General features: G+C 32.9%; 1 protein-coding gene across 2 annotated transcripts in view; it reads left to right on the top strand.

Annotated features, from left to right (window-relative positions):
* RTKN2 (rhotekin 2) overlaps positions 1-17107 on the top strand; it is a 69567-nt gene that overhangs the window by 45049 nt on the left and 7411 nt on the right. For both annotated transcript variants that reach the window (XM_045568250.1, XM_045568249.1), the window contains exons 8-10: positions 186-292; positions 1221-1352; positions 13563-13728. In XM_045568250.1, the coding sequence (XP_045424206.1) occupies positions 186-292; positions 1221-1352; positions 13563-13728 (405 nt within the window). The remainder of the gene's footprint in view (positions 1-185; positions 293-1220; positions 1353-13562; positions 13729-17107) is intronic.

Here is a 17107-nt window from a genome sequence, read left to right as displayed (position 1 = left end):
GTCACTAAATATGGTACTGGTATATTCTTGAATAGGATGATTTTTTACATGAAAGTAATTATAAAATATGTTCTTATATAAAGCAAAAAAATGTAAAAAGAGAAAAATAGAAAGATCAAAATGTATAATGACCTTAAATAAACATATATTTGTAACTTGACTTTTTTCCTTTCTCCTTTAAATAGAGGAGTGTTCATTTTGGCTTCCCCTATATGGCAACATGTGCTGCCGATTAGTCGCCCAGCCAGCTTGTATGGCTGAGGATGCATTTGCAGGATTTCTTAATCAGCAGGTTAGAGGACTTTAACTATCCTACAACAATTGTAGCTCCAATTTAAATCTTAATATACTGGCAGTCTTGTTTGACCTTCTAACTTTGAGAAGTATTTTTTTAAGTCATTTTTAAATGTCAGTTTTCTAAATGTTATCAGATATAAACTGTGGAGGATGCAGGGGTGGAAAAGATGGCAAGGGGAGGGGTCCAATGCAGTTTTGATGGCTGAGGAGCTACCTCACCACGCTCCTCTGCTTCATGAATAGCAGTAACAGGGTAATCAGCAGCAGAGGGCTCCTTGTGGAAACCAACGAGGGCTGCTTAACACCTCTCACACGAAGGCCTTTCTGGCAGACAGCTTTTGGCACAGTTTAGGCCTCTGGGCTTCCAAAGCTGCCTCTGTGCCGCCTACTCCTGATTTATTTATAACCATGGTTATTTATATTCAGTAAATAATTAATTGTGGGCTTCAATGAATCAATAGCTTTTTCTAAAAGATTCCATTAGGAGGAAAGAAAATTTGCATTCTTACAGGCTAGTCAACATTTTCCAATGCTTTGAGAAGAGTAAGGGAAAATTATATTTTGAACATTGAGAGTTATTTTTATAATTTTCCTGAGTCACTTGATGAATTGCTGTGGAATTCTAAGCACTAATTTTTAATAGACTAGCTTTTGTAAAACTGCACTGATTTATGATTTTATGTGTGGAAAAAGTTATGGGAATCGTTACCACCATTTTGCTTAACGCTTTAGAGAATTCCAAACTTTTCTGATATTAACTTACTCTTGTATTTGGGGCAGTTATACTTATTGGATAGCAAATTAATGGGTAATTCTATCACATTTTATAAATGCTAAATAATTTAACTTTGATAAGTATTTTGATGAATTTAGAGTTAAGGTAATAAAGGTTGATTAGTTTCTTGATTTTTTTTTTCTTTCAGCAAATAGTAGAAGGTCTGATTAGTTGGAGAAGGCTGTATTGCGTCTTGAGAGGGGGTAAACTCTATTGTTTTTACAGTCCAGAAGAAATTGAAGCTAAAGTGGAACCCACTTTGATAGTGCCCATTAATAAGGTAAATGAAATGTTATTTTGAAAATAAAGATTCATTATGAAGTTTGTTCTTGCCTATACAATTCACATTGTTGCCATCTTATAAAGAAAAGGGAAGGACTGGTAAAAACAAGTTAGTTCATAAAGATAATTTAATCTGTTCTTATCTTTCTTTCCATTACAGAACTTATTCATTAAAGGAAATACTGTACATTTCCTAAAAAAACATAGTAATGGAAATCTATATAGTAAATAGGTTTTAAAGCAGAAAATGCAATTTCATATTAACAGAATATTTAAATTTTCCATGAATTTATTGAAGATATTATATAAACATAAATTGTTAGCTCATGTTACAGTGGTGCTCTTTCTAGTTAGTATTCAAATGAAGCCATACAAAGACATTCCTGACTATACTTTCTGATTTCTTATGGGATTGATGGGCAATTCTCCAACCTTCTGTCAGGACAAGAAAGCCAGACAATCCATTAGAATAGTTGAATGCTTACACTGCACTTAAAAAGTAGTACTACACCACCTAGAGAATCTGTCAAGTATATATATACTGGTTTGATGCAAAAGAGACTATTGAAATTTAGCTATAGTTTTTCACCTAAAACAATGTAGGAAAATTTTCCAGTACAAGGCAGATTTAGTTTCTTTTATTTCACTATTTTAAGTCTATTGTTGATTAGAAGGATTTTCTTTTCCTTTTTTAAAATCTTATCCAATATGTTACATTGATAATTTAAAGAACTTTTTCTTTATTTTATAATTTTTTATTTTTAGTTGTTAAGGGTATATAATAGTTATACATATTTGAGGTATGTGTGATTTGATTAATTGATTGATTTAGAGACAGGGTCTTGCTCTGTCACCCAGGTTGGAGTGCAGTGGTGCAATCATAGCTCACTGTAACCTTAAACTCCTGGGCTAAAGCAGTCTTCTTGCCTCAGCCTCCTGAGTAGCTGGGATGACAATTGTTCACAACCACTGTAGGCTAATTTTTTTTTTTTTACTTTTGTAGACATGGGGTCCCACTGTGTCTTGAACTCCTGGTCTCAACCTCCTGCCTTGACCTCCCAAAGTGCTGGGATTACAGGCATGAACCCTCATGCCATATGTAATGTTTTGATACAGACCTACAATGTATAGTAACCAAATCAGGGTAATTGGGGTATACATAGCCTTAAGCATTTATCATTTCTTTGTGTTAGGAACATTCCAATTCTACTTGTTTAGTTATTTTAAAGTATACTATAACTTATTGTTGACTATAGTCACGTTGTACTATCAGATATTGTTCATTCGTTAATGAACAATAATGAATTCTATCTATTAATAACTATATTTTTACACTCATTAACCATTCCCACTTTCCACCCCTTTTTATAGCATTTCTACCCTAGGATACTTTAGTGGTATTTCTGTAGCAAAATATCATGTCATTTTTGCCTGTGGACTGCACCTCATTGTTTCTAGTTGTTTTACTTTGCTTGCCTTTGGGGTGGTTGAATTGAAGTATATGGTAAAATATGAGCCATCATTTATGTTCTCTTTGTCTTTGAAATTTTCTTTTAAAGAAAAATGTAAAGTTGTATGTCCTTAAATATAATGGTTATACTCCTGAAAATATGTGGGTACCAGTCTGCTAATCTATAAATTCATTAAGTTTATTTCCATGATATTTTTCAATAATAACACTTTTATCTATTTCTGTCCTGCTTTTTAGAAACTATGCTGCTTTTTACCTAAAGGAAATTTCTTTAAAAATTCCAGAATATTATAGGGGTATAAATATTTTGGTTACATGAATTGCTTTTGCACTGCTTGAGTCAAAGTTATAAGTGTGCGCATCACCCAGATAGTATACATTGTACCCGTTAGGTATTATTTCACCCATCCCCTCCATGCTCCCCCTGCACCTGCATGTTTTCCGTTGAGTTTTACTTCCATCTGTGCACATGAGTGCTGATCGGTTAGTTCCAATTTAATAGTGAGTACATGGATTAATAAATTATGGTATATGTATACCATGGAGTACTACTCAGCCATATAAAAAATGAATTAATACCTTTTGCAACAATCTGGATGGAACTGGAGACCATTCTCCTACGTGAAATATCTAAAGAATGGAAAAAGAAAGGAAATTTTTAGTAAGACCTTTTATATATAATTAAGTCCACCTAATTTAACTGTTTTGTTTATTAGCAAGATTAGTGTTGCTTTAAGTAATATAAATAAATAACATGTCAATATTATAATGAATTTATTTTGGTTTAGAAAATTAAGTTTTTGAAATATATAATTTTATTAATGAAAAATTGACATACTTTTTTAATTACTTGCCAACTAATTGTTTTGTTTATGCAGTGTTCTGTTTCCTCTCACTTTTCCACATATGACTTTTCAACATATGTCTAAGCCATTGTCTATAGGTCCACTGTGGCTTCATGCTCAGGAAAGTTCTCAGGCTAGAAAAAAGTTCTTCTGAAAAGTTCAAATGTCTTCTGAAAAACTCAAATGTACAGAAAAGTTTAAATAGAATAATGAGCCCCTGTATACCTGTACCTAGATTCTAAAGCTCTTGTTAATGTTTCACCACATTTGCTTATTCTCTACTTAAAATATTTTTTATGAACCATTTGAAAATCAGTTGCAAACAATGTAACATTTCTTCCCTTAGTATTTCAGCATGCTTTCCTAAAACCAAGGACATTTTTTCATAGCCATAATATTGTCACACTCAAGAAATTTATTTTTGATGTGGTATTATCTAATATACAGAGCACATTGCCCCAATTGTCCCCAAAATGTTCTTTCTAATTTTTATTTTTTGTTTGATCCAGGACTGCATCAAGGATTGCAAATTAGATCTAGTCAACATGTCTTTTGTTTCCTTTCATCTAAATTGTGCCCTTCATCTCCTGCATTCATTCATTCAATCATTCATTTATGTCTTTCGTCACACTGATATTTTTTAAAAGTCCTGGCCAATTTTCTTTGTAGAATGTTCCCAAATCTATATGTGACTAATTGTTTCACCAGATTCAGCTTAAATATTTTTGGCAAGATTTCGATCTGTCTATATGATTATATCTAATTTGTTTTTTTACTAGATAGCTGGGTAATAAAAATGGAATCCTACCACTTTCTTTTCTTACATGTTGTACGGCAGAAATGGATAGTCATAAACCAAATTAAAATGTAATCTAAACAAATGATATTTTTAAAGCATTTGTTTTATTTGAAGACAGTCTTCAGGGTATTCAACTCCTATTATATCAACCCTTTAAGGTGGACAGAGCAGGTGCGGCAGCCCTGTTTTACATTAAAGTATATTATTTCTATTTTACAAATGAAGAAGTAGACTCAGAGATCAATTTGCCAATAGAATTTGCCAAACTAGTAAGGAAAATTATATGGCTCACCCTTTTCCTAATGGGTAGGATAAAAATAGATAAAAATTTAAGGAGTTTTTCTGTTTCCTCACAGACATACCACTAGACTAGATTTGGAAGGCAAAATGAGACTTTTTCCTATCTCCATACCCACTTTGAATCAGTTTTAAAAGTAAAAATTAGCTCTGAAATGAGGTTCTGAGCATGAAGTCACAGTAGACCTATAGACAATGGCTTAGACATATGTTGAATCTTTACCATTTAAATTTAAGAGGACATTTGTAATGAAACTCCTCTGTTATTGTAGTCAGTGCATCTGTATTTCCCCTCTGATGACAAGGATCTAATTCCAGAAAAGTGGTGATGGTGTTTATGTGGCCTGACTGAATTGACCTTTTTAAATTGATTTATTTTTTCTTGTAGTCATAAAGGTTGATGGGCAGGCAACTGACAGGATTCTGTAGTCAGTCAGTGCCATGATTAAGAGGACTGACATCAGCAGACATAGAGATTCTTCTGGTGGTCGTTCCACATTGACTATCACATATTCACGGGAAAATTATTAATCTAATAATTTGTATAGATGTGGTGTTAGACTTGGGGACAACGTGGGCTATATTTGATGTTGAGGACTGATGACTTAATTATCTCTTCCATTGTACACTTGACTCATGTGTAAAGTACAAAAGAGAATTTTAAAATTAAAACATGAGGTAAGAGTTAAGATTGGGAAGATATATTTTTTGTTATTATTATATGTAATGTATAACATATAAATATAATTTAATTGCATATCTCAAAGATGAAACTTATAGCAGTCTTCCATTTTCCAGCTTTGTGATATTGTCATCTTAATTTTCTCCAGTGCTGATTCCTGTCTTTTTCTATGTAGAAACTTTTCCCTTTGTAGTTCTTACTTCTGTCTCATTTCCTTTGATCCCTTCCCCTTCCCTTCACCTAAAAACTTCTCACTCAATAGTGAATGTCACTGATATCCTTATTCAAATATGTCAAATGCTGTCTCCTCAAGAAATATATTTTTACTTTCTAAAACATTGTTATATAATTATTTATCCTATTAAAATAATTTTTATTTGTATTCTCTCAACTTATAAAATAATTCAAATATACAGAAAAGTTAAAAAAAAATACCATTGTGATCACCCATGTACACATCACCTAGATTCCTCAGTTAATATTTTGTCATATTTGGCTTTATCTCTTTGCTTATCTATATTTTTTGCTGATCCATTTGAACATAAGACTCCAGCATAATGATACTTTATTCCTGAATACTTCAATATGTGACTCTTAAAAAGAGGGGCCTTTCATTTACATATGTAATTATACTATTATAACAGCTAATTAAATTAACAATAATTCCCTGGTGCTAGAGCCCATTCTTCTAAGTGAAATATCACAAGAATGGAGAAACAAGCACATGTACTCACTATCAAATTGGTACTAACTGATCAACACTTATGTACATATATGGAAGTAACATTCATCGGGTGTCAAGCAGGTGGGAGGGAGGAGGAGGAGATGGGCAAATGCACACCTAATGGGTGGGGGTGCGCACTGTCTGGAATGGACACGCTTGTAGCTCTAACTCAGGCGGTACAAGGCAATGTATGTAACCTAAACGTTTGTACTCCCATAACATTTTGAAATTAAAAAATAAAAAAGCTCAATAATTCCCTTACGTCATTAATATCCAACTCATATTCAAATTTTCCCATTGTCCCAAAATATCCTTTTGTTTTTAGTCCACCAGGACTATTCAGGTATATGCATCCTCTGTAGGTCTAGTAGCTTGATTATATTTGTTTTAAACATTTTTTAACTGGAATGTCTTCTGGATGATGACAAATACTTTATAGAGCATCCCATTAAGAGGTACATGATGTCAGGTTGTTTCACTAGTTGGTGATGCCATCTCTCCAACATAAAAGTAATCTTTCCTCCTTATAATTAGCAAGTAGTCAATAAGTTGATCCTTTGGCACTGTAAATATTTTTGTTGTCTAACAGTCTTTTACATAATGGTTCTAGCAACCTATGATTGTTGTCATTGCCTGAATAAGTTATCCCATTGGAGATTCTGCATTTTCTTGTACTGTCCTTCCTTGTGCATATATTAACTGGCATTCCTTTGTAAAGAAACACTTTTGCTTATTAAGTAGGGATGAACTACATAGTTCCCTCTGAAAAGGCAGAATAAATGCTTAATATTTTAATTATTAATACCAATTTTCAGAGTAAGAAGTTGATGATATATATTGGTATTATACTGGTATTGGTAATGTGTATTGGAGTTAGTATTACCCCCTCCACGAGTAGCAAATGAACGTTTTCTTCTTTCCTCTCCCTACCTCCCTCTCTTTCTTATCATGATAAATTCATAGGTTTTTATCTATTCAGTGTTTTAAATTACTTGGTTTCTTAATATAAGGTAGATGTTTTAATTGTTTTTCTTACCTTGAAAATTTCTAAGGGTACACATGCCATTAGTGTATTTTTAAATAAACAAAAGATCTTTGATAAATGCCAATTTAGTATTTTCTGATATAGCAGGTAAGGACCAAATAAAACTTTTAAGAATAATGTTTTTAGTTTTTAGTATATTTCCAATGCTGAGTCTCTAAGGTCTTTTTAAGCTTAATAATGTTAAACATTAAATACAAATCAGAGTTCTTCCTCTTTTGGCTGGCTGTCTTCTGTCGTGATTTAGAAAAATAATAATTTTGCTGGATGTTCTTTAAAAATTATGTGAAAACATAAATTTTGCCCCTACTAAGGTATATAAATAATAGTTCTGTTATTTTGATCACAGGATCTGTTCTCTAACTATAATTCTTGTCCTTCTAAATGGCATTTCCTGTAAGGCTAAGTTAGTTCATTAATTTTCATAGGGAGCCATCTGTGGAAATAGTCACATTAAGGGAAGAAAAGCCTAAAAGCTATTCCCCTCCCCTTTTCAATCCAAATTTGAAAGGGTGATTTACTTCAAAGTGATTGCTTCAGCTTCAAAAAACTTCACTATGAATGTTTTTGAGCAAGACATTCTCAATAGCGGGTACTTAACTGAATTTCCTATACACCATAGAAAGCATTATATTAGCCAAAGCTTTAATCGTTTTTTCTTGATTTAAATACTGTACATCATTCCTTTTAATCAAATCCATAGGAAACAAGTCAATAACGCTACTTGGTCTGGTAGACCTTAGCTAAATTTTTTTGAAGTTACTTTTACCTATTATGGACCCTGGAAAGCAAAACTATTATGAAGCACATGGGATTTTCTTTCAATTATATTAGTCTTTTAAATATCTGAATCCTATCAACTATTTAGATTGTCCTTTATTAAATATAGCAAAAATAATTTTTTAAAACGACCTTTTCCTTTAGGAGTTTATATCTGATTTCATTAACATAAATTCAAAATAATTATATCAGACTGATACTAATCATACCTAATACTTAGTTTAATTTATGGTTATACTTTACACATTTCAAACATTCTTTGCCATGTATCGTGAAGGTATGCTTTCTTTGTCATTAGAGTATGCATAAGGTCTAAAGGTTGTTTTTAGGAGCAGCACTTTGTCTCCATCACTGATTAACAGGACTTTAGGCCAAACACCTTTCAAAGAACTCACTTATCTTTACAGCATGTTAGGAAAGAAGAGTGAAATATTATCTGCATTGCAGATAAGAAAGAGGCTTTAATAGACTTACTTTGTTTTTTGTATTTGTATTTTTTATGTTTTTGGAAAAATTTCAAGATAATTTATATGGAGAGTAGTATAAATGAACCCGTTTGTACCCTCACACGTTGCCGCACTTTAGAATTATTTTGAATCAAATCCTAGAGACCATTTCATTTTACTTGTAAATATTCCAGATGTCACACTTAAAAAAAATTATAGTTTTATTATATATGTAGTCATATAGAGTTACTATTTCATCAAAAATCCAGGCAGTAGGCCGGGTGGCAGTGGCTCACGCCTGTAATCCTAGCACTCTGGGAGGCCGAGGCGGGTGGATCGCTCAAGTTCAGGAGTTCGAGACCAGCCTGAGCAACAGTGAGACCCCGTCTCTACTAAAAATAGAAAGAAATTATCTGGCCAACTAAAATATATATACAAAAAATTAGCCGGACATGGTGGTGCATGCCTACTGTAGTCCCACCTATTTGGGAGGCTGAGGCAGTAGGATCGCTTAAGCCCAGGAGTTTGAGGTTGCTGTGAGCTAGGCTGACGCCACGGCACTCACTCTAGCCAGGGCAACAAAGCGACACTCTGTCTCAAAAAAAAAAAATACAGGCAGTGTTCAAATTATCCACTCTCATAATTTTTGTAACAGTTTTTTGAATCAGACTCCAAATAAGGGCCCTGCATGCAGTTGATTGATTAGGTCTTTGAAGTCTAAATCTGTTGGCTCCTGTTCACACACACCTCAGACACACATAGAGACACACAATTTGTTTGTTGCAGAAGTTAGGTCATTTACCTACAGGGTTTTCCATAGTATGGATTTTGCTGATGGAATCTTTGGGTCGGTCGTCTTTTTTCTTATGTTTTTGGATCATGTTTATGTTGGTTGGTCAGTAAGAATACATTTTAGGAAATGTCTACTTTTTTCAGGAGGCCTACAATTTGGGTTCTCTGTTCATCTCAACATCCACTGATGAGCCTTGTTTAGATCAATTATTGGGGATTGCAAACTGATAATATTTTAACATTCTTTTTTCATTTATTAGCTGGGATACCTCTACTTCATCAGCTATTTGATTACCCTGAGGTACAATTCTTACAGGGAAGATGGGACAAGTGCTCGATATTTTTTCATTTATGTATCAGTTACCAACACAATGAGGTACTTCCCTAGCATCCTTCAAAGGTGACCAGTGAGTTAGTTTTTAAATATCATTTTGAATTTATGGATTTAAAGACATCTCATGTATCAATCTGTTATCATTGTTATTCTTATCAGTATTCCAACTGTACTATATTTGACTAGTAGAAGCCTCTTCAGGTTGGCTCTTGAGTTTTTTTTTAATACAACTCTAATAATCTTTGTTTTCTGGTAGGACAAGATGTTCCAAAATCATCTTACACATTTCCAAACCCAGACTGGGAATCAGCCGTTTCTCCAAGAGCTCTGATTCCTTTTTGTAGAAAAGTGTAGAGACCATAATCTGGGTGCAGTAGCAGACTTAAAGGTCATATAATCAGAAGTAAAATAAGAAATGGTTTATAGGCCAGGCGTGGTGGCTACCACCTGTAATCCTAGCACTCTGGGAGGCCGAGGGGGGTGGATCGCTCGAGGTCAGGAGTTCAAGACCAGCCTGAGCAAGAGCGAGACCCCATCTCTACTAAAAATAGAAAGAAATTATCTGGCCAACTAAAAATATATATAGAAAAAATTAGCCGGGCATGGTGGCGCACGCCTGTAGTCCCAGCTACTCAGGAGGTTGAGGCAGAAGGATTGCTTGAACCCAGGAGTTTGAGGTTGCTGTGAGCTAGGCTAATGCCACGGCACTCTAGCCAGGGCAACAGAGCAAGACTCTGTCTCAAAAAAAAAAAAAAAAGAAAAGAAAAGAAATGGTTTATAAATCTAATCATGATATAGCAGTTTTCCATGTACATAGAAATGGAGAGGTAGAAGTATAGTTTTAATTCAAAATAATAAAAAACCTAAATAAAACTTTCCTTTGACTTCAGAGTTTATTATGTTTTGTTACAAAATTGACTTCTCAGATTATTTTCAATGACATCACTTGGCCTTCTCTGAGTAACGCCACTTCTCAAGCAGTGAAAAGTTGCAGTTCAGTATGTGCTAATTGATGAAAAGCAAAGCCAACTACAGATTAAAATTTCACAGTAAATCTTAAAACAATTTACAAATCAATAAAAGTTGACTATAAAGCCTCCCAAATCAACTAAAAGGTTTGGGATTAGCAAAAGCAAAACAGGAAACTCTGGCCTTGGATAGAACACTTCTCTCACATATGTTTCCTCATTTGTAAATTAAAGAGTTGGATTAGAGATTATTTCTAGCATCTGAGTCTATCAGTACAAAACTTTTGATTATTATTTTTGAGTTATTCTTTTCCTATCTCATTCATTTATTCTTAAATTTTTTTTTAGACACTTAGTGCTAGACAATTAGGTGGTAGAAATAGTAGGAAGAGGAATTCCCAAATTCCTTGTCGTCATACCCTGCTAAGAGGAGATAATTCTCTCAATATACTTTATATGAGCCTATAATGATAACAGTCCTAAAATTCACCTTAGTGTTTTCTATTCACTTTTTGAGAGGAGCACCATTATTGATACAAAAATCAATATTGCTTTCCCACAACAAAAAACAGATTGCATAAACTTTCTGACACTGAGAAACTTTACTGGTGCCAATCACTTTTTCTTTAACGTGCAATTTTGTAATTAAAAATTTCTCGTTAAATTATTTTGGATGATAAAAATATAGAAGTTAATTCAAATTCTGCATTTCATTTGCACTTTTTAAAAACCTCTCATGTTTTAAAATGTAGTGGTATTTATGGTTACCAGAATTAATGGAGTGTATACTGTAGTATTTATATATTGTTGCATTATATTCTCTTAAAAGGATATAAATGATTCAGTTCATCTGATTTTCTACATGGTGGTTTCATTTGAAATGATACATTGGTAAAAGTATACATATTCATCTATAAAAATCACATTTTCCTTATTTGAAAGTTAAGTCTATTTTAAGCCTATATACAAAAAGTCAGAAATTTGTGTTGAAATGCAGTTGGGTGGAAGAAAGCACAATTTCAGTAACAAGAATACTCCTAATTTTATTTTTTTAATACTCACAAGAATAGAGGGATTGTTTTCCCTCAGTATGATTTAACCTTCAATTAGTCTGATAGGGTAGCATATCAAAGACTGTTCCTAGAGCTCAAGTCATTCACAGTTAGTAATAAGCTTTATATTTAAAGAGGTTGATTGGATGCATCTTTCAGCTCTAAGGATGCCGTTTAGGGCAGCATTTTTTTATATTGTAAAAATAATTGCTTAAAAGAGTTAAGTCACAAAGTTCATTATCAAGGCATAGGAGTGTAAAAAGCCCTTTTATAGTAAAATTAAGATGCTGACCATAAGTCCCATTATATTCTAAAGGCACTTAGATTCCTAGATTTCTACAATGACGGGATAGACTATCTCTAAGATGGTTACCAATCCCTATATTTTGTGATATTCTAAAAGTTCTAAATTATGTTGCTATTTTATACAGCATACATTGTTCCCGTGTTATTTTTGGTTAAGAATTTATTCCTTTAGAAAAGAACTTCTGTAGTATATGTGGTGTTCACCTGCCTGTACTTACCCATTTTTCAGGGAATGGATAGCTTTTCTTCCTAACTCTGCTGCTTCTCTCATATCCACGTAAAGCCCACATTATATGTGTATGTAGGTTTTGGTATGTGACTGTACAGTCTCTCTTCATCTTGTACTCAATGAAGTGAAGAATTTCTTTCTACTCTTAGTCACCTTTTATAACTTCCAGCCAAATATTGTTTTGCACACATTACAGTAGGCTCATCTATTTTTCTCTACAACTGTTCTGTACAATACACTAGCCACGAGCCCCCAATGGCTGTTAGGCACTTAAAATGTGGCTGGTCTGAATTGAGATGTGCTATAAGGGGTAAAATGCAAATTGGATTTTGAAGTCTTAATATGAAGAAAGAATCTGAAATACCTCAATGATTTTTTTCATTTATTACATGTTAAAATGACAATATTTTGGATATGTAAGAGTATATGAAATAAATTAAAATTAATTTCACCAGTTTCTTTTTACTTAACGCAGTTTTCAGAAAATTTTAAATTATATATGTGGTTCACGTTGTATTTCTATTGGACAGTGCTACCCTAGAGTAGTATAAAACTAATCATTATGTAGGCAACCACATTTCTATCTTTGTATAATAGATAGTTCTAGTCCAGACTTTATTCCCCAAGCTTCCTTGGTCTAAACTACATGTAGTTGCTAGCTTGCTATGTGCCATTGCCATCCCTGTGTGTGACTTGGGAATAGGCTTCTCTCTTCTACATATAGATTCAATAAGTATCGTTACAATGTCATACCCAGTACCACTCATAAAAAAGATTTAGACTATCAGCATGAATGAAACCATTGCCTTTGCTGTAGAGTGTTGCATTGAGCATTTAAAAAAAAAAATTAACATTATGAGGGTTATATTACTTTATGTATCTTTAGCTATGAGCTTTGTAAATGAGTGTTACATACAAAATAAATGTTAATGAGGAAAACCTAACTGTTTGGCTGCAGTAAACACTAACTTAGGCTTTTACTGCTATAACTGATAACACTAGATATTATACATGAATATTAGAATAAGAAACATACTATTTTATTACTGTTGAAAATATAGTTAACATGTAATTCATACTACAGTTATGCTGTACTTGTTTTATTGCCAATTTTAAGATGTATATAACAGACAGCAACTCCCGCTCAAACTGAGATAGATCAAAACAGAGGTTATGTTTTAATCTCATATAATTTGGCATAAGTGCTATATGTAGCATACTTTAAAGCATTATTCAGTTTTTGAATGTAAAGCATTCTTTTAAAAAACCTAGATCTGAGTTTGAATATTGAAAATTCTCAAAACTACATGTTTTGAATTTCAAATGATCAGCAATAAGATTATAATTACATCTGGTGTAAATAGTAGCTGAGGACTAAAATATTTGTTTGATCATTACAGAAATGTCTCTTGTAAAACACCAATTTTGTCTTAATTTTTAGGAAACCAGAATTCGGGCAATGGATAAGGATGCCAAGAAAAGAATCCGTAATTTCTCTGTTATCAACCCTGTTGCTGGACAAGCTGTAACTCAGATTTTTGCAGTTGACAATAGAGAAGATATTCAGAAGTGGATGGAAGCCTTCTGGCAGCATTTCTTTGATCTTAGTAAGTAGATATTTGGATTTTCTAGTAGCATATTCATGCAGCCTGTAAGGAGGCACACAACAATCTAAATATCAAAATTATAATCTTACAGTTTGCAGCAAGAATTTTTTTATGCTGTTGAAAAAAGGTAGTATATCATCAATGCATTGGTGCTTTTTTCTCTCAATCTCTTGACTGACAGCCTGACTGACTATTGAATCCTTAGCATCCCTATCTCATACTTCAAGTTCCTTTGGTTGCTAAAACAACCAGACCACATTCTCTCAAAATATTAGATTTTAACCACTTCAGGCAATGTGTTTGATCCAAGAGGTAAGAAGCCTTTTGAGGAGCAAACCCTTTTCCAGGATAATGATGATCCTAAAATATTGAAATGTTCAGAAGGAGTCTCATTTTTATGTAACCTTCTGTTAAGTCCAGATTTGTTATAACATCATCCTGGACATCATCCAAAGAGATTTTTTTTAAGACCACACACATATGGTTTGTTCATCTCATTAATACAGTCCAGTGACATGGATTATAAAAACAATGCGATAGCAATAGTAATGTAATAGGGTTCTAGTGTATACAATACATGAGGTTCTAATATTTCATTCTCAATTTAAGAAAGAATTTTGTCAACAGGAAAATATTACAGTTTTATTTGTTCTTTGTCTCTACTGACAATAAATTTAACAGCATATTTGTTATCTACCACTTTATATTGAAAATGTAGAATGTTGATGATGGCTATTTTTTATCAAATTTAGCCTACTATTAGATTCAACCAGCATTTTATGTCTGTAGAACACTATTCTACAGAATTACAAAGTAGAGCCATTTCCAAACAATGGAAAGTTATTTCCACAACTCCCAGAAATAATCCTACAGATATTTAGGAATTCTGTTATCTGGAACACTATGAAGAGTTAATACCTGCAGTCCTCAGGTTAATTTTTGTAGGCCTACTCTGATTCACAGCCTCATCAAATATTATAGTGATGTTGGGGAGGAGGCAAGAAAGGCAACTACATTTACTAATTATTTCCCATATTCCAGATGACTTCATTTATTTCTCATAACATCCTTGTGAGGTAGAAGTTATTTCCTTCTGTTCTAAAGATGAGAAAACTTAATCTGAAGAGGTTTCCAGTTCATAGCATTGAACTAGAGGATTCCCTCTATGGCCTTCTTGGATTCTTTAGGATATGTTTTCCTTAAGTACCATCTCTAGGCACTCAATAAATGTTTAAATATTTGTTCCATGCTTGTCAGCATATACTACATTTATTTAGTTAAAAATTTCAGCAGATCTTAGGAGAGTAATCTAAAAGACAGCAACTTCCTTTATTTTGCTGATCATAGATAAAATTTTAAGTGCTTTCCTAAATACTCTGATTTAGAGAGTCTGTCTTACAAAAAACTATGTTATTTTTAGAAATGATTCTAGCATTTTATAAATTGCATTTGTGTAAAAGCAGGAGGGAGGGATAAATGAAGGTGTAATGCCAGAATATTGTAGTCTGCATATCAATTAGATGATAAGCTCATGTTTTCATTTATCTAGATTATGTGAAATAATTTATCATGCTAAAGTGGGGAGTTGGAGGGATAAGAATCTCATGACATTTTTGTACTGTCAAAGTAATAAGAAAGTGATAACAACTTGGTTCTCAGGTCTGCTTACTTTGGTGTTTAATGCTTTTTTTTTGCATAAACACTGCCAACCTATGTAACTTTTAAAGTACAAATTCTAATACATCTATACTTCAGTATGGAGACGTGAAGCAAAGATGGAAGTGTTTATACTATCCTAAAACTTGACTTGTACATTAAAATTTTTACTTTCCTAGTGACAGGTGTAGCCTCTGGTGATGTTGGTTGAAGTATGGTGTGTATAACAAAGTAGAGGATAGATATCCAGGACAGAATAAAGTAAGAATAATTTAATATTTGTAGCAAATTTCAATTCTTTGGTCCCACTTAAGTGTAGAAAATCAGGAGGGTGAGAGAATTAATGAGGAAACATTGATGGAAGTAGGTCTGTTTAGCCTGGGGAAGAACAGTGGGGGGGGGTGAGGGGGGAGACAGGTAGAGCTTGGGGAACAAGGGGGATGTAATAGCTATTTCTGATACTTGAGGGGTAACAAATATGTAAAAGAATGACACTTGTTCATGGTGGTCAATAGGGGTAGAGCTAGAATGGTGGTTCAAAGATATATAAAGTTAAAACAGACTTGGAACATTAAGTTTTTTTCAAATATTTAATAATATAACTATTGAGTTACATTAACAGCTTAGCATAATAATTTTGACTGGGAACATTATAACAATAAATAGTATTGTGGGAAACATCTTCAATATATAGATTGTTATATGAATAAAACATATCCATTTAATATTTCATATTGGCTCTTTGTTTTCATGTTAGCATACTGGCTATCTTGTATAACTGTGCATACAAATTTATTCACCAGCAAAATACATGTTGCAGTTGTATAGTCTTGACCAATGAACATACCACATTTGTACCTCTGACTTTAGTAACACATGGAATAATGTGGCATTATATTCCAATTTTCATTATGATTAGTATTCTGCTGGTTTAACAATGAAATGCTTTCATCTGTAAATATAGAGAAAACACTGTACTTTATAATAAATTTGTCTAAAACTGTGGCAGAAATGTTTGCCAGTTTAAAGTGTTTCGTTATTTTTCCATTAGATAAGGGCTTTTTTCCTGCCTCCAAGAAGAAAAAACTGGCTTTTATATATTTATCTAAAAGAGGAAGTAGAGGGAGGAATAAGTTATCAGATCTCAGATCCTACTAGATTTAAATTCTGGAGAGCAACCGTTGAAGCCTACTCAGGAATTTATTCCCTTTGTGAGTTGCTGTGTAGGTTATTTTGAAATTTTTACCATATTCTGTACTTAGCATCATAACAAAACATACCAAAAGGCTTTTTTATGTTTCTTAACTATTTAAGGTAATGGATTTAAAATTCATGCATATGGTACCATATTACCATAACAGTATATTTGACTAAAAACAATAAAAATGAACAGATAATTTGACTAAGCATGAAATGTCTTTAATTTTTAAGCTATGGAAAATAACCAAGTTGAATACTGAATATGGATATTGAGAACATATTAGTAATAAAAGGAAGAGAAGTGTAGATCATAAATCAATCTAAAAAGGCACATGAGTGTATTACATTTACTTTTCTACTACTGTTAAGACAGGCTGTAAGAATGGTGAATCTCAGTAAATTCCTTTTATAAATTTATGGATACATAGTATCAAGCACAGTTGTTTTCTAGCATGCAGGTGCACAATAAATATGGAAAGGTTAAATTTTTTGATAGCCACTCAGGAGAAATAAGTCTGCAAAT

This window comes from Lemur catta, chromosome 14, assembly GCF_020740605.2.
Source record: "Lemur catta isolate mLemCat1 chromosome 14, mLemCat1.pri, whole genome shotgun sequence".
Lineage (NCBI taxonomy): Eukaryota > Metazoa > Chordata > Mammalia > Primates > Lemuridae > Lemur > Lemur catta.
This window is presented reverse-complemented; position numbering and strand designations above follow the sequence as displayed.